The sequence below is a fragment of the Vulpes lagopus genome, chromosome 18 (genome assembly GCF_018345385.1).
Source record: "Vulpes lagopus strain Blue_001 chromosome 18, ASM1834538v1, whole genome shotgun sequence".
In the NCBI taxonomy this organism is placed as follows: domain Eukaryota; kingdom Metazoa; phylum Chordata; class Mammalia; order Carnivora; family Canidae; genus Vulpes; species Vulpes lagopus.
This window is the reverse complement of record NC_054841.1, coordinates 44359042-44382741: the sequence shown is the minus strand read 5'-3', so window position 1 is coordinate 44382741 and position 23700 is coordinate 44359042. Positions and strand designations below refer to the sequence as shown.

Here is a 23700-nt window from a genome sequence, read left to right as displayed (position 1 = left end):
AAGTTTTATTGAAACAAAGCCACGCTCATTCATTTACATATTGCGTGTGGTTGCAAGGCAGACTTGAGAGGTTGTGACAGATTATATGGCCCACAAAGCCAAAAATAGTTATACTTTGGCCTTTTATAGAAAGGTTGCTGATTCCTACCCTAGGACATAGATGAACTAAGGATGGTGGCACCCCAAGGACTCATGCCACCACGGCTGGACTTTCAAATCTTCCTTCCTCTCAGACCCGCTTTCCTTCCCTTCAGCGTCTGGCTTCTGGTTCACTCTGGCCTCTCCTGCTCCATCCTGCTCCTGTCCTCAGCCTGCCCTCAGCCTGCCCTAACTCGTCAGGCAGGTCCCACCCAGGGATCAAGTAGATGGGCACACAGAACATTCTCCTGACTCGTGCCCCACAGGTCTCAGCAGGAATGGATGTGCCCGGCACTGGGAAGAAAGCCAGGAAGGAAGGGAATTGTTGCCTGGCAACACAGGGCAACCTCCCTCCTCAGAATTTCGGTGCAGAAATGCAGGTGCAGACAACTCAACTTCCAAGAAGAGGGGGCAGCACAGATGTGGGTACTGATCATACAGATCCAGGCTGCAGGAAAGGACCGGGCATATGCTGGCCACGGAACTTTCCACAAGGATGATCAAATATTGCACCTCGTCACCCTGAGCAGGATCCAACAGGAGTCTCAGTCCCCTCTATTTCTGTCAGATGAGAAACAAAGACTCACTTATAAGTCAAAAAGTGATAACAGAGAGGCTCTGGCTGATAAGAAACTCAAGTTTATTTTGTGTTCAATTGCTACAACATTCTCAGCTAGCTAGGATGGAGGGAGGTTCCCCCCCCCTCCCGCCCCTTTTCCCCAAGCTTCTTCATCTATTTCTTAGTTTCTATCTCTTATCATGAGTTGTTCTGAGTCTAACTTTATCTGTGGATTTATTGTATTTATTCTTTTTGGGAAGTAGACGTGGTACACAGTACTGTTTGGTATAACTTTCTGTGACGGAAACTTGATATTCCGCACCATCCTATATGGTAGCATCCAGACATCTGTGGCTAGTGCCACTGAGGAAATGAATTTTTAATGTAATTTAATTAATGTAAATTAATTAATTAATTAATTTTAAAGATGTTGTTTATTTATTCATGAGAGACACAGATTGAGAGAGAGGCAGAGACACAGGCTGAGGGAGAAGAAGGCTCTATGTGAGGACTCTGATGCAGGACTCGATCCCAGGATCCCGGGATCAGAACCTGAGACAAAGGCAGATGTGTAACCACTGAGCCACCCAGGTGCCTCTAATTAATGTAATTTTAAATAGCCACATGGGGCAAGTGCCTACCACTTGAGCAGCATGGGATACACCAGTCACTGAGTGATATTTTTTGAGGAACCTCTACAGAGTTGTGGAATAGTCTTGATTAAGAGATGGGTGTTGGGTAGGCAGTAGCTGGAGAAACAAAATTGGACTGTGAGCCCTGTGGGAAGCCACTGATGAAGCCCAAGGAAATGGGATCATATCAGCAGCCAGAGAAGACAAGCCTATCGACACTGAACTTTTGAACTTTGGAAGTGCCTCTTTGAATGGCTGGACCCTGGCAGGGATCTCAGGCTCAGGATGCAAATAGCAAGGGCAACTAAAGACCCGGCAACCAGGGTCATCCTCAGTTCTGAGGCCCAAGATGCCAGTCCAGGGCCCTCCTCATTACTCAGATGCCTGTCATCCTGCCAAGTCCTAGACCTCCCTTGGTAACAGAGCCAATGAAGACAGAAAGACAAACCGTGAAGGGCTCTTTTCCTTGGAGCTACCTCAGACATCCCACAATCCCCTTGCATTGCAACCCAGGTGCACACTGGAAGCCGTGATCCCTACAGCCTGGGAAGAACTTACTGGAACTCCAAGTCTTTCTCTTTAAGGAAGCAGCAGCCCTGCCTCTCTCAACCTGTTTCCCAGGATTCTGAGTCTTACCCCCGGAGGCTGGGACCGGAGGACTTGTGCTGCCTCCTCCTCACTCAGACTCAGCTGCAGCCATATCGGATGGGTGTGTAGAAGCCGGTCCAAGATGCTGAGCCTGCTGGAGAGGCTGTCATAGCCAGAGTCCCGCGGACAGGTCTTCATATCCTTTTCTTTGGAATAGCCATCATCCTTGTGTCTCACCATGCTAGGAGAAAGAGAATTGGCAGGGGTCAAATGGCTGCAGTCCCATTTCCTTGATGAGGAAACCATCCTACAGTCTCTAGGCTAGGCCTGTCCTAGCACATCAGCCATCTTTCATCACCACCTCACTTGTCTTCCCCTCTAACCCAGAAGCTTTCTGAAGGTAGATGCCACATTAGCTCTCACTCCATGTCTATACTATTAAACAGAATACTCCACAGACCCAACAGACCTTCTATTTCTAACCCAGTTTTCAAAAAGCTCTAAATTGAATGCTGCTGAGTCTTTCTTCTGGCATAAATCATTTCACAATTTAAGTGCAGGACCCTAAATGCTGCATTCAATCTGGTAACACGAGGTTCTATGACTGAGAAGCATATCTCATAAGCACCACCATGGCATGCGCCAAAGCAAAACCAAAACATTCACACTCATTTATGCACCCTCATTTGTACCCAAGTGAACTGGATTTCATTTCTTTTCACACATCTAGGCATGTTTATTACTAATATTATTTGTAATACAATCTCACAGTTGAATAATGCTGTGCTATTCGTAAGATCATACTAACATTAGTTCATAATTGCTATAAAGTGGAAACAGCCCAAATTTCCATCACCTAATGAATGAATAAATAAAAAGGGGAATTTTATTCAGTCATAATAATCATTCATTCTTTTTATGAATGGAGTACTGATCCATGCTCCAAAATGGGATGAACTGTGAAGACTTCATGCTAAGTGGAAGCAGCTAGACACAGATATTGTATGACTACACTTTATACAAAATATGGAGACTAGACAAAAATAGAGAAACAGAAAGATTAGTGGTTGCTTGGGACTAGTGGTGAGGGCAGGATGGGTAGTGGTTGCTAATAGGCAGGGAGTTCCTTTCTGAGGTAAAGAAAATGTTCTGGACCAAGATGTGCTAATGGTTGTACAACTCTGTGAATGTGATGAAAACCATTGAATTGCACACTTTAAAGTATGATGTATGATTGAAATCTCAATTTAAAAATATATTGATTTGCATAGTTGCCTTTGGTGCCAACACTAATCCTGTGCCTGAGTATTTAAATCCCATTTTATGAATGAGAAAACTGAGGCCTCAAGAAGGCATTGGGCTGTCCAGAATTATAAACACCCATGAAATGGCAGAGCTAAAAATTCAAGAGGTCTGGTGTCCCTCCAACTTTGCAGGTAACAAGAAAGATCACGAAAACAGGTGAGCACATATCTACGTAGTGTCTACTGTGTGCCAGGCCCTTTGCAAATATTCTCTCATTTCCTTTATAATAGCCCCCAAAGGCAGGTACCAGGAATCCAGTGTTTAAAAAAAGGTGGGGTGGGGCAGCCCTGTTGACTCAGTGGTTTAGCACTGCCTTCAGCCCAGGGCGTGATCCTGGAGACCTGGGATCAAGTCCCACGTCGGGCTCCCTGCATGGAGCCTGCTTCTACCTCTGCCTGCATCTCTGCCTCTCTCTCTCTCTGTCTCTCTTGAATAAATAAATAAAATCTTTAAATTAAAAAAAAAAAAAACGGCGGGGTGGGGTAGAGGGACAGGGAAACCCGGATTTCTTGAGTAACTTGCCCAAGGCAAGTATATGCCTCTGGTGAGAGTGAGCAGGTGGGCATTCCAACCCAAGAGTGCATGGCTCTGGTGTCTCTCTTCCTCTACCATGTCCTGGCTGTCCTTGAGCCAGTCATCAACACCGGTCCTGGAGCGGCCAGTGGAAAATATCAAACCTGATCACTCACATTTGAAGAGTCAAGTTCACATTGGGGTTCAAATGGTCTTCAAACTTCTAAATCGAAAGAAACCCAAATGTGTGGCCTGAATGAAGTTTTTAACATTGCAAATGATGATGATAAAGTCAAATAGCCAAGAGTGGGAAAACGTTAAAAAAAAAAAAAAGTGAACTCTTCCCATTTGGCCCACTCCACTCCTAAGAGCTGGAGTTGAATATAGAAGATCATCCTTGGGTGAGCAGGCTCAGTAACAATACCCACAAAGAGAGCGCATGGGCTGGGCAGAGACCCACAACCTAATGTCTTCCATGCATGTTCGACTTTCTTCAGCTCTGAAGAATCTCGTGCTTCCATTCAAGATTTACATTTTTGTTTCCCCTTAAAGTTTTCCTTCACATTTGCTACAACTTTCCAGATGGGAGAGTCTGGGCCAAAAAAAGAGCAGTTTCTCATTGTGCAAATGCCATTCCAGGGCCTCTAGGTATTTTGAAGTGAATCTTTGCAGCTATAAGAACATACTCTTCAAAATGAAGCTGGTGTTAGAATTCCTTTCATGTGAGGTAAATGAGGCAACTTTAGAGCAGTGATTCTCAACGCTGACTGCCAAGCAAAACTGCCTGGAGAACTTAAGCATGTTTTGATGGCTAGACTGCACCTGAGATCAAATAAATCAGACACTTTGGGATGGGGCACAGGCATCAGAATTTTAAAAATTTCCCCAGGCAATCTCAACTTGCAGCCGAGTTTACAACCATTGCCTTGGATTAGCTCTTGAGCCTGAGAGAGAAATCTCCTAGGGTTTGTTAAACTACAGATTCCTGGTCTCAGCTCCAGAGGATCTGATTCGGCAGCTCTGGGGTGGGGCTCTGCATTTCTAATGAGCTCCAGGACTTGCTGATGCCTCAGTCTGAGGAGCATGAGGAACAAAATGTGTACTTGAACTCAGAACCAATTAAGTGCAGTGAGGTTTTTTCGGTGGGAGGTGGGGGTGGTAGTAACATACCACCGAGAATTCTCCAAATCTAAGTAAGCCTTTCATCCCTGCCATCTCAGGCTAGTGATATTTTACCAAGAGAAAATTCTAGAATCTCTAATACAGCAATCCTAACACTCATGTGTGCTGTGAGTAAATATGTTGCCATGTCTTCCTTCCTTAGAAGGGCACATTCTGTGCACCTCAGTTGTTCAAGAAGTAAAGAGTCTTTGTCCTGACAACCCATCTCAGCCTAAAAAGCCAGGACCCAGACAGGAAGACAGTGAATAAGCTTCGTGGGGCTTCATAAAGGAGCAACCATAGATTAGATCTTGTCTTTGCAAACGACCAAGCTAACACCTTTCTTTAACAGTCAGATATCTGAGGTTTATAATATATTATTATAAGATAGATTGAAAGGAAGAATGAAACAAGGCAGTTTGGCCTTTATCAGAGACAAGACAACCTTCAGGAAAGAGCTAATGAGGGCAAGGAGTGTGAACTGCAGGCTTCTGGTGCCCTGCCCAGTTCCCCTTTACCAGACTAGACCAGTCCCTACCCACCCCCACCCCGCACCACGGGTGTCATCTGCCCCCTGGGCCCGGTCACATCTGGGAAGTTATGTCCTCCCCTGGGAGCAGCTGCACTGCTACTAATACACTGAACCAGGGAATAGAGGAACGGCCTGTGTGCCTGAAGGTGAGACAACTCTGGGGTGCTGTCCCTGAGGCAGAGCTCCCTGTGGGATCAGGCCAAGGGGAGACTCCAACTGCCCTGTTAGCTTTGTTTTTTTTTTTTTTTTTTTTTACAGATTTTATTATTTTATTTATTCATGACAGAGAGAGAGAGAGAGGCAGAGACACAGGCAGAGGGAGAAGCAGGCTCCATGCAGGGAGCCTGATGTGGGACTCAATCCCCGGTCTCCAGAATCACGCCCCAGTCTGAAGGTGGCGCCAAACCGCTGGGCCATCGGGGCTGCCTGCCCTGTTAGCTTTGCCTGCTTTCCTACTCATCCCGGACTGCACCACTCCCTCCCTCACAGGATGCTCCTAAGACCCATCTCAGTAAATCACTACATGAGGCTCAGTTTCTGGGGAATTAACCTAAAACAGAAACTGATGAGATGAATAGAAACCAGTGATTCTGAAAACAGACGTCTGCATCCCGAATGGGGGGAGAAACAAGGAATGAGTGATCCGTAAACCAGACATCATTGTGATGTAATTCAGGAGATTCTAATGACGACAAGGTCGGGGTCAGCCAGCCCCAGCTGGCAGGTGAGACATACCTCCCCTTCCGAGCTTCGTCTTTCTAATCAGCAAGTGGTAAATAACACCTCCACCATGGTGTAGAACTGATACAAGCCAGATCCTGGATGGGTGCTAACATCAGCAGGTGGAAGAGAATATTCAGTCTCCAATTTTCAGCCTACAGATTACTTATTAGGAAGAGGAAATGTACCCTGATAATGGAGAAATCTGTGAGATACCTTTTTTTAAAGATTTATTTATTTATTTATTCAGAGAGAGAGAGAGGCAGAGACACAGGCAGAGGGAGAAGCAGGCTCCATGCAGGGAACCCGATATGGGACTCGATCCCAGGTCTCCAGGATCATGCCCTGGGCCGAAGGCAGGCGCTAAACCTCTGTGCTACAGGGGCTGCCCGAGATACCATTTTTTAAAAAAAGATTTTACTTATTTATTTAAGAGAGAGCAAGCTAGAGACAGAGGGAGAGGTAGCCGACTCCGTGCAGAACAGGGAGCCTGACACCAGGGCTCAACCATGAAGACCATGGGATCGTGACCTCAGCTGAAGGCAGATGCTTAACTGACTGAGCCACCCAGGCGCCCCTGTGAGATACCATCTGAATCAAGCGATCAGCATTAACACCTCCAATAATCAGGCACCTGACATCAGGTGCCACTGATATGATGCTCTGAGAAGGTTATAATAACCTCGAGGTCATCCTCCTGCCTCCGAACATGCTTAACCTGAATCTACGCAAGAGAAAACAACCATACAAATCCAAATTCAGGGACTTCCTGCAAAACCACTGGCCTGAACTCTTCAAAATATCAATGTCACGAAATATTTTTAAAAGGCTGTGGGTGGGATCCCTGGGTGGCGCAGCGGTTTGGCGCCTGCCTTTGGCCCAGGGCGCGATCCTGGAGACCCGGGATCGAATCCCACATCGGGCTCCCGGTGCGTGGAGCCTGCTTCTCCCTCTGCCTGTGTCTCTGCCTCTCTCTCTCTCTCTCTGTGACTATCATAAATAAATAAAAATTAAAAAAAAAAAAATTAAAAAAAAAAAAATAAAAGGCTGTGGGAAAAAAACATAAAAAAAAATAAAGGCTTAAAGGATTAAAAATAAAGGATTTTTATCCTTAAAAATAAAGGATTCTTATAAAAGGAGAATAAAGAGATCTGATAACTCTATTGAGTGCACAGAATTGATCACATATGGCATCAAAATAAAAAAAAAGCAATAAGGGACAATCAGAGACCTCTGAATAAGGGCATATAACATAATATTGTATTAATGTTTAATTTCCTGTGATGATTTTATTTATGTAGGAAAATGCTCTTGTTCTTAAGAGATGCAAACTGAATAATTTAGGGTCAAAGTATGAAAATGTTGGAAAGTAAGTGTCAAATGGTCAGCCTCCCATTCCCCTCCAAAATAGGGGAGTGCAGGTAATATAGAGGTAAGGGAAATGTGGCAAAATTTCAATAATTGGTGAATTTAGGTGGACAGTACTATTCTTAACTTTCCTATAACATTTGAAATTTCTCAAAACAATAGGTGGAGGAAAATGTCTACTATCTCCCTGGGTTTATGAGTGTAAAATTCATTTATTTATACAACTAGTACTATTATTTCCAAGCATCTATGCCTGCTTTCATGGAGAGATAAAGCTTTGGTATGGATTCAGTAAGACCCATATCCACCTGTGAAAATACTGGGAAGACCACAGAATGCCCCATAAATGTAGGGTGCTTCTAGGGGCAGAGAACAAACTATGGGCAAATCACATACTGTATCTGCCCTCATTCTAATGACCCAGGCCTCGTGGCTCTGAAGCAGCTTGGTGGATATTACACCCACTCTAGGGGACAGGGCTCTCCAGCTCCAGCTACATTCTGGTTGCACCAATTTAAGGCTCTTTTGAGTATGGGATGAGAGTAACCTTTCCACTTGGTTATATTCCCTTCATTCCTAGCACCAGCTGTTAGTAGCCTAGACAGGGGCAAGAACAAGTGACTGCAGAAAGCATGTTCTAATGTAGGATAGACAGAAAGATACTAGATCTACTTTTATTAAGTCACACAGAATCAAATTCACCTCAGAGAAACCAATAATCAGCAGAGTTTCCAAGTGATGCTCTTTCTTGTCCTAGTCCAGAACTCCCAAGGATCATGACCTATCATTGCACCTGCCAATGACCATGGTCCCAAACATCACATAGGAGAACTATACTTTCACGTTACAATCCAGTCTTTCTTCAAACAAATGACATTGAGAACAAAGCAATATATAAACTACATAAAACTTTGATGTAGGTTGTCTTTGTGGGGAAAAACACTGGTGCAGTAAATATAGCCAGCAACCTTCTACACGTAAAGAATCTTAATTCAGCCATTGAAGAGCAGAAATGTAGCTTTAGGAGACTTGATATAAGGCATAATGCCAAATAATTACCAGCAACAATGTGCTACCTTCCTTTTATTTTTTTTTTTTAAGATTTTATTTGTTTAACAGAGAGAGAGAGAGAGGGAGGAAGAGGGAGAGAGCCAGAGAGCACAAGCAAGGGGAATAGCAGAGGGAGAAGCAGGTTCCCTGCTGAGCAGGGAGCCAATGTGGGGCTCAATCCCTGGAACCTGAGATTATGACCTGAGCTGAAGGCAGGTGCTTAACCAACTGAGCCACCCAGGGGCCCCATGGTGGTACCTTCCATTTGACTAATGGGTCTCAGCAAAGGTGCAGTGCTCTGGATGGCTCTATGCTCAGCACATGGGGACAAAACAAGAAATACAAACAACAAAAAGTCAAGCCTTCCCTGTGCATGTTATAAGCACACCTTCATTAAGCTGAACAATTATGTATTTAATTTTTATTTACTTATTTAATATTATATATTTAAAAAAACTTTTAAGACTTTATTTATTTATTTATTTATTTATTTATTTATTTATTTATTTATTTATTATTTGAGAGAGCATGAGCAGGGGGAGGAGCAGAGGGAGAGAAGTGGACTCCCCACTGAGCAGGGAGGCTGACGTGAGGCTCAATCATAGGACTCTGTGATCAAGACCTAAGTGCAGGGATGCTTGGGTGGCTCAGCGGTTGAGCATCTGCCTTCAGCCCAGGGCATGATCCTGGAGTCCCAGGATCGAGTCCCTATAGGGAGCCTGCTTCTCCCTCTGCCTGTGTCTCTGCCTCTCTCTTTGTGTCTCATGAATAAATAAATAAAATCTTAAAAAAAAATCCCAAATCTGAGTGCAAAGGCAGATGCTTAACTGACTGAGCCACTCAGGTGTCTCTGAGCAATTATATTTTTTAAATGGACAATTTACATCAACATCTTTGATAAGATATTCTTGATTATTTTTAAAAGACAGTCACTGTTTCAATTAAATACTTAAAATGTACTCTGAATCTTTCTTTCTAAAGCAGGCTGTTAGATCATAGTTCAACTAAAAAAGAGATGGATTTAGTTAATTAACAACTTCTAAAAACCTCTCATCAAATCAATGGTGAGTCCTCTGGAATTAAATAACACAGGCAGTGACTCTAAGTCAGGAATGCTCTCCTAAACCACTTCATGGTTCTCTGGCTCATGCAGAAGCATGTTGGCATATGTGAGTATGCGTGCCTCCCCACAAACATTATTCTGTCTGCCTGGGATTTGGTACTACCAAATGCAGTCTACCTTCATGGAAAAGCCACTCTTATATTTTATTGAGGTGTTCTGTTTTGTTTCCACTTACAGAATTAATGGCCTTGTAAACTGGAACATCTGGAGTCATTTAGATGATGAAGTAAGCAGGATGGGTTGAAGGAAGGACTATCACAACCTTCTATAATACAGCTTCACTTTTGACTTCTGTCTCCTTCTCTACTTCCTAGTTCCTGGCTCCAGGCTCCACCCCTGGCCTCCTATGTCAGGCTTTAGAAAGGTGTGGAAGGTGATTCTCTCTTGGAAGGGGAATCCTGTGGTTGCTTTCCCTGTTCCTTCCAGGCCAATCCTGGCAACGAACTTGGGGCTGAGGAACCCAAGGTCACCTCAGATTTGGATCCAAAGCAGTTAGTGGCAGCCTCCAGCCAGGTCTTACCTGGATTTCCAGCAAAATGCTCCCTGATAACTCAGCCCTGAGGGAAATTCAGTGCTCTTCCTGCAGCCTGAGTGCCAGGTCCCTGAAGGTCACCAGTGGACCTTCCCAACCTTTAAGAAAACTAAAAGTTTTTGCTTTACATGGTAAGTGTCTAATTAAACTAGGAGTTTCTAGGAGTCATGACAAATCAGTGAGATTAATTATAATCAATAGGATGCTGACCCTATCAATAATACACAGCAAAACAAAAATAAACAACAAAAGCAGAGTCTTGGCTTCCAAGGTGCTTTTGTCCAGGACTTAATTTGGCTTAAGATTCATCACACCGTCTGTTTCTCTACCAAACACCGCAGTCCTGCTACAAAGTGTAGAACTCAAAAACAAAGCAAAACCATATTTGGTAGGAAAATTCTGATATTTTATAAATTCTCTATGGCTTATTAAAATTGGTAATATTTCCCAAAGAATATTGGATATACCAAGTCAGTACACAGAGGCACTGTTTTTATTTTAATGTCCAGGACTTACTTACATAGCTACTGGATTTAGTGTAGTTCTCAATGATGCAGAGATATTAAATTTACTTTTTTCCCCATTTTTTTTTATTGTGGAAAAATACACACAGCATAAAGTTTACCATCTTAATCACTTTTAAACGGAGAGTTCAGTGGAGTTACGTATATTCATACTGTTGTACAACCATCACTACCATCCAATTCCAGAACTCTCTTCCTCTTGCAAAACTGAAACCCAAGCTTTGTAAAAAAAAATACCCTCCCCCCACTTTGGGAGACCACCACTCTACTTTCTATCTCTATGATTTTGACTTCCTCTAAGTATTTCATGTAAGTGGAATCATACACTTTTTGTCTTTTCATGACTGGTTTACTGAATACACTTTTAAAAATATATGTCAAAGGTGAGTCAATTCAAAGAAGAATGTTAGGTACGTTAATAATAGGGAAGATGATGTAAGAATAAGAGAAAAAATGTGGCATGATGGGTGGAATTTGGGCTGAGACAATCTGGATTAAAAAATAATATTTAAAAAAATAATATTTTGCCTACGTTAATGTTTACAAGGCTTGCTCTTGGACTCAAGGGGGAAGATGATCCCCTAAAAGTATTTATTTGCCACTGTTCAGCTCCCTTCTTCTCTGAGTGCAGGCTATTCTGAGTGCCCAATGGATACTGGCTCCAGCTCCCTTGTCAAAACCAAGGTCAGATCCTGTTCCCTCCCTATCTCCTGCAGCTGCAAGTCATTTTTTGGCACATTCAATTCCTTCACCCACTGTGTATACATATGCACCTCTGGGCCACTGACCCCATTTTACTCTGCATTATACTTAACTCCCTCACTAGCCTAGCTTCACCCCCAGGCAGGCATTGATCATATGCTTGCTGTATGCATGATGGGGGACTGGGGGGACTGGTTCAGATCTCACCTGCAAACAACAGGTTTATTCCTTGTGAATGAGGAAGAGAAGCTCAGTGGGCAACGAGAAACATCATGGGCACTAGGTCTCTCCGTTAGCTTCCTTCTGGGTCCCCCATGTATAACATCTGATCCAGGCCTTCCCTCAGCCAGGTCCAACAATAGAATCTGGCTGCCCAGCCCCAGTCTCAAAAGACAAAAGGTTCTTTTCTCTCTGTTTATCAGGAAATGGGTGGCAAAAATCACCACAGCTACCAAGATCCTCCTGGCCTTTGGGAATCTTATGGCCTGGGGCAAGAAAAGGAAGCAGCCCAAATCCTTCCAGAACAACAAATCTAAAGTGTTCTTTCCTCATGGCTCATGAATTTATTTCATGGACAGGCCCTCCAACCTCCCACCAGCTGGCAAGGGGTGGGCTTTGGATATAAAAGTCAATACTGAGTTTTAGCTGATGCCCACTGACACAGAGCATTAGTCATACATGCTTCACTTAAGGTTCCCCCAAACAGAATGCCTTGTCCCAACACTGAGAATGAAATTTAATTTCAACAAAATGGGTTGACATGTACCAGCTGGTTGAGCACAGAGAAGATAGGAGTAAAGAGTACTGGCAGTATAGCTGCCTTTCGTAGAGGTATGGAAAAATCCAGAATGGTAACCCCACACGCACACCTATGGGGACTTTAACATTCAGTTCTCGGCAAAGTTCTCACTTACCTGGAGTCAGGATGCATCAACATGCGAATTTCCTGCACATGTGAATCAACATCAAGATGTTAGGTTTTGTAAGGCATGCATGGTTTAAGCTTGATGCTGGCCTCCCCTCAGCCTTCTAATCTCCAGTGCTTTGGTATGGTTTGGTAGAAAGAGCACTTGTAGTCAGCTGGGATCAAAGCCTCAGCTGACTCTTCCTATCTGTGAGGCCTTGGCTTGTCAGTACATGTCACTCAGACTCAGTTTCCCCTGTCTCTAAAGATGAAGTCTTATTAGAAAAAGGAATCTGTTACTAAAACAAAGTCTAAAAAGAATGGACTCTAAGAGTCTAGAATGTCCTGGGATCTGTGAGTAAAGATTCTGTTCAGCAGAGTTTCCAGGATGTCTCTTTCACTATCCCCTAATTTCCAGAAATTCAAAAAAAGAAAGAAAGGCAACCTTCTTGCAGATGGCCCGGGGTGGGTCCTTGTAGCTGGTGCATTCTTCATCCACCATTAGGGTCTAGTCCCAACCTGGACTCTAGCACTTGCAATCCTCAACTTTCAGATGTGGCAAAAGAAAGGGTAAAAAGTTTTTTCTCTTGATATTTCACTAATGGAGGCCCTCCTTCCTTATTCTGCCCATGTGAAGACTTCAGCCTAACAAAGCCTCTTCACATGAGATTGCTTCAGCGGGTCTCAAAGGCAAGAAAGGTGCAGCCTGGGGCATGGCACTGCCAAAGGCTCAGGCTTCCAGGAACAAGAGGCCAATGCAGGAATTATCTTGAGAATTAAGGACCAGACGAAATTGGGAACCCTGTGTCCACCACAACCTTGCTGTTACAGTAGATCCTCATCTACATATCAAAGGAAAGCGAATATACCCCAGATATCAAGCAGTGGCCAACATGCCAGGCTTGGTGTGAGATGAATCAAGGGCTTCCTTGATCTTTGGGGGAGAGAAGTGAGGGGTCTGCCATCAATGGTTTCTGAAAATATACAAGTAGAAGAGGCCCCTTATGTGGAGAGACAGAGAAAACAACTGCTCACACAAGAGATCCATCTGATAAGAATTGTTGGCAGAAGGACCAGTTTCAATTTTTGTTACACACACACACACACATATATATACCCATAGAGCAAATGCAAAATTCCCAGAAAACCTGCCATTTCAAAAATACCTACTAGTTGATGTCCAGTGATATCCTACTTTCAATCATGAAAACATTTTGTTAGAATTTGTGAAGCTGAATTAAACCCCTACTCTGAAATATTTAAGTCTGGAGAGGAAGGGAGGCTCAAATTCATTCTGGCTACACATGGGGGCCCTGGCTAATTTCTTGCTTGATAGAAAAATTGCCAGGTGAGCTGAGGAAACTTTTACCCAACACTGGAGATGGGAAAAGTGAGGGGGAAGGCCTGGAGGAGAGGCTATCCCTATAAGGATCACTGCCTGTTTATCTGAGTCCCAGGGTTATTAGAGACTCTCTAGCTTACTCAAGGTCAAAACACTAGATAGAAACACTGATGGAACGGGGGTCCAGCTCTCTGACCCATATGGTCTCCTCTAGCATACAAGTTGATATTTTAATCTCTTGAGGCCTTTCTTTGTCCCTTAAAACTCTAAAAGAAAAGAGACTAATATGTTTTGGGTTGCAGGTTTTATTCCCACACTCAATGGGCTTCTGCTTTCCGAGGGAGGAGGCCTTAGTTTCCTCAAAAGGATTTCTAAGAGCGTATGTGAAGAACTTTCAGGGCCTTCAGTGATTTTTCAGCTCTCTTTACTAAGGACTAGGAGGAGTGAACAAGGCAGAAAATGGGAACAGAAATGCATGTCTGCCTCCAGGCAGGAGGAGGCACTGCGATTTTCATAGAGGAGAAAGATCTGGTGACTTTTATGGCTTATGAACTTCCTGTCATTCAGTCTCCAGCTATAGATGAAAAGGGCAGATAAGGAGCCAATGCTGGCAGGGACCTTCACTGGTTCCTGTAAAACTAAGAAATAGAAACAAAGAACATGTTGTCCTGGCTGCCTTTAAAGCTGAAAACAGGAGAAAGAGCCAGGCAGGCTCTAAGTCTTGGTCTGCTGACCTCTGACCCTGAGCAGTGGCCTGCACGAGGCTTCAGGGAAAGGCAGTCATTTCATGGATTTGCAATTCTTTGTGTTTAAGTGCTTTTGGTTATACTAGTTAACTAGTTAGTTGGACTAAATCTCAACTGCATCCTAACCAAGCACATATTTCGTGGCAGAATGCACTACAATATAATAGTGAGGCAAGGTCTGTAAAAGGTAAAATGTATTTAACTCCAGAGGATGCCATCTTAAAATTGTGCACCCAAGGGTACTGTGGGCAGGGAAACCAGCAACTAAATTGGAAGGCGCTATCCCTCAACATAAATGGAATCAATTTCTAGGACATGCTGTGCATTTTCAGGACCATCAGAAACCTCCTGGTTAAATCTGTGAAAATCATGCATGATCTGCCATTTAAGAGCACAGAAAAACATTGGAGGGGTACACGCAAAGGAAAAGAAATACGATAGGCAAACGATCAAAAGTGGTTCTTTCTCTGGGAGTGGGTTCATGGTAATCTTTTTCTTTTTGACATTACTCTTTTTCTACAACGTACATGTTCTACTTGGTCAGCAAAAAAATAAATCTTGAATGTCCTTTTTGAAAACCTTCCCCAATGTAATAGATGTCACCAACCAAAACAGACTAAAGAGGTGTTTGGAGCATTTTTGATCTGGAGGCTTACCTGATTCTTTATTTAAGGTTAAAGTGGGGGGACTCATCTTACCTAAAACCATCTCCTACCTGGAATAACCTGCTTCCTTCTTCAAGTTTTCAGGATATCTAGTATACTCCACTATTATATCCTCATTGCATTATATGATACTTGTTTACAATACTTTCTCCCACATCAGGCTCCCTGCATGGAGCCTGCTTCTCCCTCTGCCTGTGTGTCTTTGCCTCTCTCTCTCTCTCTCTCTCTCTGTCTCTCATGAATATGTAAATAAAATCTTAATAAAAATATATATAAAAATAGCCTTAAAAAAACAATACTTTCTCCCTGCACTGTTCCACTGTGTTCCACGGTATTTTAACAAATAATACTTAATACATATTTTCTTGAAGTTGAACTTAATTGTAGCTACACTGGTAAAAGTATAAGCAAAGAGTTGGTCAGTCTTCATGGAATTCCTTGAAACCATATTCCAAACACCCAGCAGTGGCTTCAAATCAAGAAACAGTTTAAGGGTTTTGCCGGGGGCGTGGGGGCGTGTTGGGGGATGAATCAAGATAGTCATAGCAGAATATCCTCAATGAGCATGATAGAAAAATTTAAGTAATCTCTATACCCAACATGGGGCTCTAGTTCATGACTCCAAGATCAGGAATCACATGCTCTTTGACTGAGCCAGCCAGGTTTCCTCGGTTTCCCAAAGAAACCATAAATTTTGATAATACCAAACACCCTTTTCCAGGGACCTAAGATACTGCAAGATATATCCAACACTCTGTAGCCAGTGATTATTGTGAGCTTCCCATGGGAGCTCATAGGAAAGAGGAAAACCAACCTTTGTGACAGGTGTGACTGGTTCTAGGAGAGTGGCCCACTCTCAGATGCTGTGGGACTTGAGGATAGGCCCTCAGCTCTAAACCAATGGCCTGTGGTGCATGCAGCTTTCCAGATATGGCAAAAGAGGAAATATTTGTTTTGCTGGTTATCAGTACCCATGACACAGATGCTGTGAGAAGACAAAATGCAAATTGATTTTTGCATCTGATGACTTAACCTTGCTTCCCAACGACCACATGAATATACTCTCCAAAATCTTCAGAAGAAAGCAGGTATAGATTAATGAAGAATGATCACTTTGTATCTGAGTGTATCTTTGTATCACTTTTCCTTTCAAAAGGAAAAGATGGAAAGAAATAATTTGAAGTGACATTAAATTCTATGTCTGAAGTCACTGTAGTTGAGATATATATTTTAAATACATATGTATTTTTTAAATATGGGAAATTGCATCGGATGCAGATGTATTCTGAGTTGCAGAGAAGAATTAAAACTCCAACTATAGCTCTACTAGATTTATACACATACATTTCTTAGTTATGATGCAGCTAATAGCCTTGGCCAAATTAATTCATGAGATGTTGAATATTTCCGCATGTAAGTACTGAACAAAGTACAGCATAAAACAAAAGAATCCAAGACATGGGGAGAATTTCATTAGTGTTTTTTTTTCTGCTACAAGTTTATGATCTAAGATTCATAAGCAGAAATACAAACAATAAAAGGTACATATGTACTTACGCCGTTCTCATAATTTCTGGATTGTTTTATCTTTTCATCTTCTCCTCCCAAATAATCCTTTCCATAACTTCATGCTTTCCATAAATATCACCCAAAGAAATGGCTATTAACATGCCCCATTACTTTAGCCTTGAACTTAAGCATGCAAGAATTATAAAATAATGCTCCGTTAAAACGAAAAAGTTCCCATTCCTGACTCCCACAGCACTGAGATCAGAACTTGAGTCACAACATACAGGTACTGTTACCGGTCTTCATCCATCATGTTTCCAGAAGCTCTAAATCCACCCACCCTTCCAAATAGCTAAAATGAAAAAGCAGCCAATACCAAGAGTAGACCAGCAGAACAGAGCATTTGGAGCTCTCATAGCTGATGGTGGAAGTGTGAATGAATGAATGACTATAATAACTGGAAAATTCGTGGGCACCATTTACTGATGCTGAATATTTAACCACTGTACAACTCAACAACTGCACTCTTATATTCTTAACTGAGGGGTGTCACCAAAAAACATGTACAAGAATGTACATAGTAGCATTATTCAAAATAGCCCTAGTGTGGAAATAATATCCAGTAATGGTAGAATGGAGAAACCAATTATGTTGGGTTCACACAATGAAATACTACACAAAACATCAAACGAAAGAAGTCAGAGTTAAAAGAACACATGCTATATGATTCCAGTGACACGAAGTTCAAAAACAGGCAAAACTAATCTATGGCAATACTAGTCAGGAGAAGGGTTACCCTTGGGGTGCACAGCACCTGCGGGGTGCTGCTATGTGGTATGTTTACCACTGAAAATTCACCTAGCTGTATACTTATCTGTGTGCTTTTTCTAAATCATGTTTTAGTTTGGTGGAAAGTTCTTTTTTTATAAGGCAGCACTAAATGAGAATGAGTTTCTTCAGAGTTTCTTTGCTAGGGAGCAAGCTTAAGGCCATTGCCCATTTTCAAATTTCTATTTTTTTATGCACCAGCTGAGGTCCCCTATCTGCTTTACAGGGTAATGTCTTGTTTCTTCAAGAGGCTTCTGATACTTTAATACCTTTATAATCTCCAAAGGGCTGGCATCTTTCATTTGTCCATTCAAATATTTATTGAGTGTATGCTACATACACTCCTGAAGTTCTGCTGCACTTCAGGAGACTTACTGGAGTAGAACACTGGGCATCTCTTCCCCAGACTGTAAGCCACTAATCTCCTTTTCTGACCTTCTGTTCTAACATCCAGTCAGCTGGAAAAAGTGAAGGGTTGTACTAGGGACCAGGAATCTGAGCTTTTTGCAGGTTTGGTAGCAATGCATTTTTGGTAGCAATGCAGGTTTGGTAGCATTGTGTAGCTGTTGGGAAGCTGAGAACTTCCTGGGGGACACAGACCCTTGCAGAAGAAGTCAGTGGTGGTGACCAACTGCTATACTATAGTATTGGGCAGCACTGGCCAAGGAATTTTTGAGTTCTATGCATCTGATTCGGGGCAGGGGAGGGGAGGCTGGGGATAGAGTTTTTTTTTTTTTAAATATTTTATTTATTTATTCATGAGAGACACAGAGAGAGAGCGAGGCAGAGACACAGGCCGGGAGAAGGGGGGGGAGAAGCAGGCTCCATGCAGGGAGCCTGATGTAGGACTCGATCCCAGGACTCCAGGATCACGCCCTGGGCTGAAGGCAGGTGTTAAACCACGGAGTCATCCAGGGATCCCCTGGGGGTAGACTTTTAAGACCCTGTCTCATCCCCATGGGTCCACTCAGGCTGGCGTGTACTAGTGAGGTGGCAGTAGGAGTGAGGAAGGTAGGAGAGGAAGAGGCAAACAAAAGTAACCTCAGCCTTTGAAGACTTGATCCAACCAGGCCCCCAGCATCCTGCAAAACCAGCCTGAGTCTCATCTTATGAAGTTGCTTTGTTTGATTCCTCTATTCTACCTGACAACGAAGGAAACTTCAGAGATTTGTCTTAGCCTAGAGGTGATGGGTCCAGATGGCAATGAGGGTGGAGGACCACCTACATCATGCCTACTGTGCCTGCCCCAACTAAAAGTGAACTGCAAAATCATGGGAGAGAGAGAGAAAAGCACAAAGCTTCCCCCCCACATACACACACACTCTAGTCTTGAGGGGGAAATGAAGCAGAGAGAAAGAGGAAATCAATAGCCTTTAGAGAGAGCAGCAACAAGAAATCCTTGCTCTCTCTTCTGGCTTCCTAGCTTCTTTTTGGTAAAACACTAGCAGAGGGTATAGAGAAGATCTGATCAGATGCTCCTCTATTGGCAGATGTTTACAACAGCTCATAACCCAGAAGTGACAGAGAAAGCATCACTGGCACAGGGCGGGAAGATGTTCTGGTCTCTCTTCTTTGCTAGGGAGCAAACTTAAGGCCCACTGCACATTTTCAAATTTCTATTTTTTTATGCACCAGCTGGGGTCCCCTATCTGCTTTACAGGGTAATGTCTTGTTTCTGTTTCTGCAGGAGCCTTCTTCTTCTTCTTTTTTTTCTTTTTTTCTTTTCAGGAGGCTTCTGATGCTTTAGTACCTTTAGAATCTCCAAAGGGCTGGCATCTTTCATTTGTCCATTCAAATATTTATATTTATTGAGTGTATGCTATATGCCAGACACTATTCTAAGGCACTGAAAAAACAGCATTGAACAGAGACCAAACCTCTGCTCTCAATGAACTTCCTTCCAAGTGCTGGGAGGCAAAAAATGCACAATTTAAGCAAGTGAACATATATGTCAAATCTGCACAAGTTCTTTGAAGAAAAATGAAGTCAGCTAAAGTAACAGAAGAAATGATGGTCCAAAGGTGAATACTTCCTGGAGGAAGGGCATTCCAGGCAGAGGGAACAATAAGTGCAAAGGCCAGGGGGTAGGATCCTTCTGGGCAAGGAGCCAGTGGGGCTGGAGAGAGGGACAGAGAGGGGAGAGGTTGTGAGAGAAGAGGGCAAGGGGGGGAGGTGGGGAGTCAGATCCCGGAGCATCTCAAAAGCCATGGTGATTTTTTTAAATTTTATTTGTTTATTCATGAGAGACACAGAGAGAGGCAAAGACACAGACAGAGGGAGAAGCAGGCTCCCCACGGGGAGCCTGATGCGGAACTCGATCCCAGGACCCTGGGATCATGAACCAAGCTGAAGGCAGATACTCAACCTGTGCCTGCCCCAACTGAAGCCACCCAGGCATCCCAGATGAATTTGGTTTTAAATAAAAAGTACCGAAGGGCTTTGAACAGAAGTGACATGACTTGGATTTAGGTGAACAAAAGTCAGATCCTTCTCTGTGCTGCTTAAATAACAGCCCAGGGAAGGCAGGATGGATGAAAGTACAGGCACTGGGCAGGCATCTCCTGCAGTGGTGCTGCTGGGGGATCTTACAGGTAGAACTGCCAAGGTGTGGAGTTAAGAGATGGAGCACGGATATGAGAGACTGAGAGGCAAGAGCAATGGCTGTGAGGCCCAAGCACCTGCAGGCATGGTCACTGGGATGGGGAAGACCAGGGAGAAAGCAGGTTTGTGAAAGGAAACCAAGGGCTCAGTCTTGGTCTTTGTAAGCTTGAGATGCCAAAGGCTGCACTGAATGGATAGCTGGCTGCAAACACCTGGATTCAAAAGAGGACCAACCCAGGGATATAAATTGGGAATTGTCCATATACACAGGGTATAAAAGCCACAAGACTGGATGGGATTAACTAAGAAATTACTTTACAGATCTCTTTTTAGTCAACAGCATGCTGTATTTGTCCACTGTCAGCATTGTGCAAAGTCCTTTACAGCTATTAACTCACTTAATCTGGGCAGCCCTGGTGGCTCAGTGGTTTAGTGCCGCCTTCAGCGTAGGGCCTGATCCTGGAGACCTGGGATTGAGTCCGACGTCCGGCTCCCTGCATAGAGCCTGCTTCTCCCTCTGCCTGTGTTTCTGCCTCTCTCTCTCTCTCTCTCTCTCTGTGTGTCTCTCATGAATAAATAAATGAAATATTAAAAAAAAAACCTCAATCTTTCTTGCCACCCTTAAGTCAGCCTCTATTATCATCATCCTCATTTCACCGATGTGCTCACTGAGGCGTAGAGACTTTTAAGCATTTCGTTCAAGGTTAGAGGGAGAGAGAAGCGGGGCTGGGGAGAAGAGGCTTGAGCTCTGGGTGTTCTGGGGTTAGGAAGGGAGGGAGATGAGAAGGAACCAGCTGGAGACCACCAGCAACAGCGAGCGAGGAGAGAGGAAACCAGGGAGTATGGTGTCCCAAAGCCAAGCCAATCAAGTGTCCATGGAAGGGGAGGTAGATCAACTGTGTGGGATGACGCTGATAGGTCAGGAGGTAAGAACTGACCTTTGGATAGAAAAGCGACATCTTTACTTTCACTAACCACGTTCTGAAGCTAACTTCCTCCCATTTTGAATGCAGACAACAAATCCCAGGAGTTCCCGTAGTTGCTGATGCTGTCACCAACAGAAACCCCAAACATTTCATTGTTGGTGAGGAAGTACTGTTTCTGGCCGTCTTTGCTTTCAGATGACAGTAGTCCCTAGGCTTTGTTATTTAATGAGTTAATAAAGAAGTACCTATGCTGTGAAATCATGCGTTTGGAGAATTCTATCATTCTACTGCAGAAGAATTGTTTTCTCTGTGTCCTCCTGCATATTTTACTTTATGCATTTAAAATATTATTCGGAGAAGAGGGTCCATGACACATGAAAATGTTAAATATTATCTCAATATTAACCACAAAGGAGCAACCAAAAGCCAATGCAGGTAGAGGGATAACATTCCTGATGTAGGGCACCAGTGTGGCACTTAACCCAGTGTTCAACAAATGAAGAGACCACAGATACTTTGCGGTGACTGCGGCTGGGGTAGGTGAGGCTGTTACCACAGCTCCCACTCACTGAGGAAGCCCCAAAGGAAGGTGATGTCAGTGCATCTGTGCAGCCACCAGAACGTGCCCAGCCAAGGTCCAGGGGGTAGGTGGTGGAACGCTTCTTCTCTCCACAGGGGTTTCACTTGATGTGACTCTGCTCTCTCCCTCATCCCCTTTGGGCTGCTCTGTGCTAGGCTGACCTGCTGTTTCCTTGTGGCCAGAGTTCTGCTCTACTTTTATTTTGGAAACAATGGAAGGTCCCCTTTACCCTACCTCTCTGATCTCTGGACACCCTGACATCATCAGGCAAAAGAGAGAAATTAGCAGCAAAGTCACGACTCCCTGTTTTGACAAAATCAGTGAGAGACCCTAGCACAGAAGCCACAGCCTCATTAATCATACAGGTCCTGCATCAGTAGAATGAGGGCCATACTGAAGCTTTATCTCATCTTTAGCTTTATCTCCTATCTTTAGTTAGGAGACTCAATGAGATGCCAGCTGTGACGCACTTAGAACAGTGGCTGACATGTGGTAAACACCGTACTCATTGTTCAATAAAGACAATCTTGCCTTTTCTCTTTCTTTCCCACTAAAAAAACCCACCAAGTAAAATGCGTCTGAAATTTCACAAATTCATTGTTAACCAACATAGCATTCAAGAATAAGTGACATTAATCTGAAAAACATAGCTATTATGGGATGCTTACAGTCATTCTTAAATTTGAAAAGAAAAAGAGATGTTAAAGACGAGATGGCAGCCCAACTCTCCCAGCCCAGTATCTACTGCAGTCAGACATCAAGATCGTGATGTGATGGACCTGACATACCATCACGTCTTCCAGCAAACCTAACATCCCTGGGCCTTGCCACTGGTGTCTGTCATCTGCAGAGCTTGGGGACTACCTTGCAGTGTTGTGCTCCCTGGCTGCAGGAGAAATCAAGCCACTAAAGCTTTGTTCTTTGTCCCTTTTCACCAACCCGGACTCCCACTGTAATTTTAGCTCAAGAATGCAAAGGGGAAAGGGAAATCCCCTGGCTAAAATTCCATTTCCAGGGAGTCTGGCATTATTTTGAATGCGAGGTGGAGAGTCTTTAAACAAAAATCACTGTGCATTTGTTTAGTTTGTGGAGAAAAAAAATTAGTCATCAAGGTCCAGGGAAATCAGAGAATGCCAGGATGTTGCTGCAAGGAGCTGGAGACCATCTGGTCTACCCCGTCATTTTGTAGAGAAGGGAAGGAAATGGAGGGCCTGCCACATTTCCACAGCGAAGGAGGAATAGGGTTCTTCCAGGGACACAGGAGAGTTAAAGCACCACCTTCTAGCTGCAAAGTGCCTCCTGGCAATTGCCTGCTCCCGCTGGCAGTCTAAGGCAAGGAACAAGTTGGGCTGGTTTGAAACTTGCCTGGGCAACCAGCGGCACCTGGTTCGCCTGCCATTGCTGGATTCCTGCATGTCTCATGACTTGCAAGCAAAACTCACTCCGTGAATCTCACCCTCACACGGCACAACACTGCCTCGACCCATTTCCTGGGAAAGAGGGGAAAGCTAATAATGCATCTGGCCTCCAAAGCACCAGGAGTCTTTGTCACTTTGTAGTGATTATATTGTTGCCTTTTGCTAGCGAAGAATTGCAGCATTCAAGAGCTAAGATGAGGTTGGAGTGACCTCCTCCAACCTACCACCCCATCGTGACCTCTGCACTCCCATTCTCCTGATAAAGGCCAGTCGCCTACAATTTACTCAGATCAAGTGTGATCGAAACATAACACGTCATGCTTAGACAAGCATAGCATATTGCCCTCCCCCCTTTCTTAGTTATTTACAACCACATCCAACCTCCAACACACTAGGTCACATTTTAGGCTAATGGCTATGGTAAACGCCAGGGATTTTTCTGACCTGAGAACGCAAAATGAGTCCATCCTCTTTAGGGCTCCCCTTTAAACCTTCTGGAGACTGACACGGGCTACACTGAATTCTATTTTGCACGCGAAGGATCCTGCTGCGTTACTGTTTCCATCACTGTGAGTAGGTGGATACAACAGATAGAACTTTAGGTTTCCGGGTTCTGGTGTCAGGAGGCATTGAGAGGATGTAAAGTTCAAGTGCCTTCAAAGTGATTAAAATAAACAGACAACTGGTTCCTAGGCCACTCCCACCTCCTACAGAGTGCTTCATTGGGAGAGGAC

At 43.7% G+C, this 23700-nt stretch overlaps 1 protein-coding gene across 9 annotated transcripts in view; it reads right to left on the bottom strand.

The window, feature by feature from the left end:
* RIN2 (Ras and Rab interactor 2) overlaps positions 1-23700 on the bottom strand; it is a 229881-nt gene that overhangs the window by 41263 nt on the left and 164918 nt on the right. For 8 of the 9 annotated variants that reach the window (XM_041732125.1, XM_041732119.1, XM_041732126.1 and 5 more), the window contains one exon: positions 1966-2158. In XM_041732125.1, the coding sequence (XP_041588059.1) occupies positions 1966-2157 (192 nt within the window). In that variant the 5' untranslated portion in view covers position 2158. Of the gene's footprint in view, positions 1-1965; positions 2159-23410; positions 23534-23700 lie in introns of all 9 variants that reach the window. The other variant, XM_041732123.1, reaches the window with a different exon arrangement.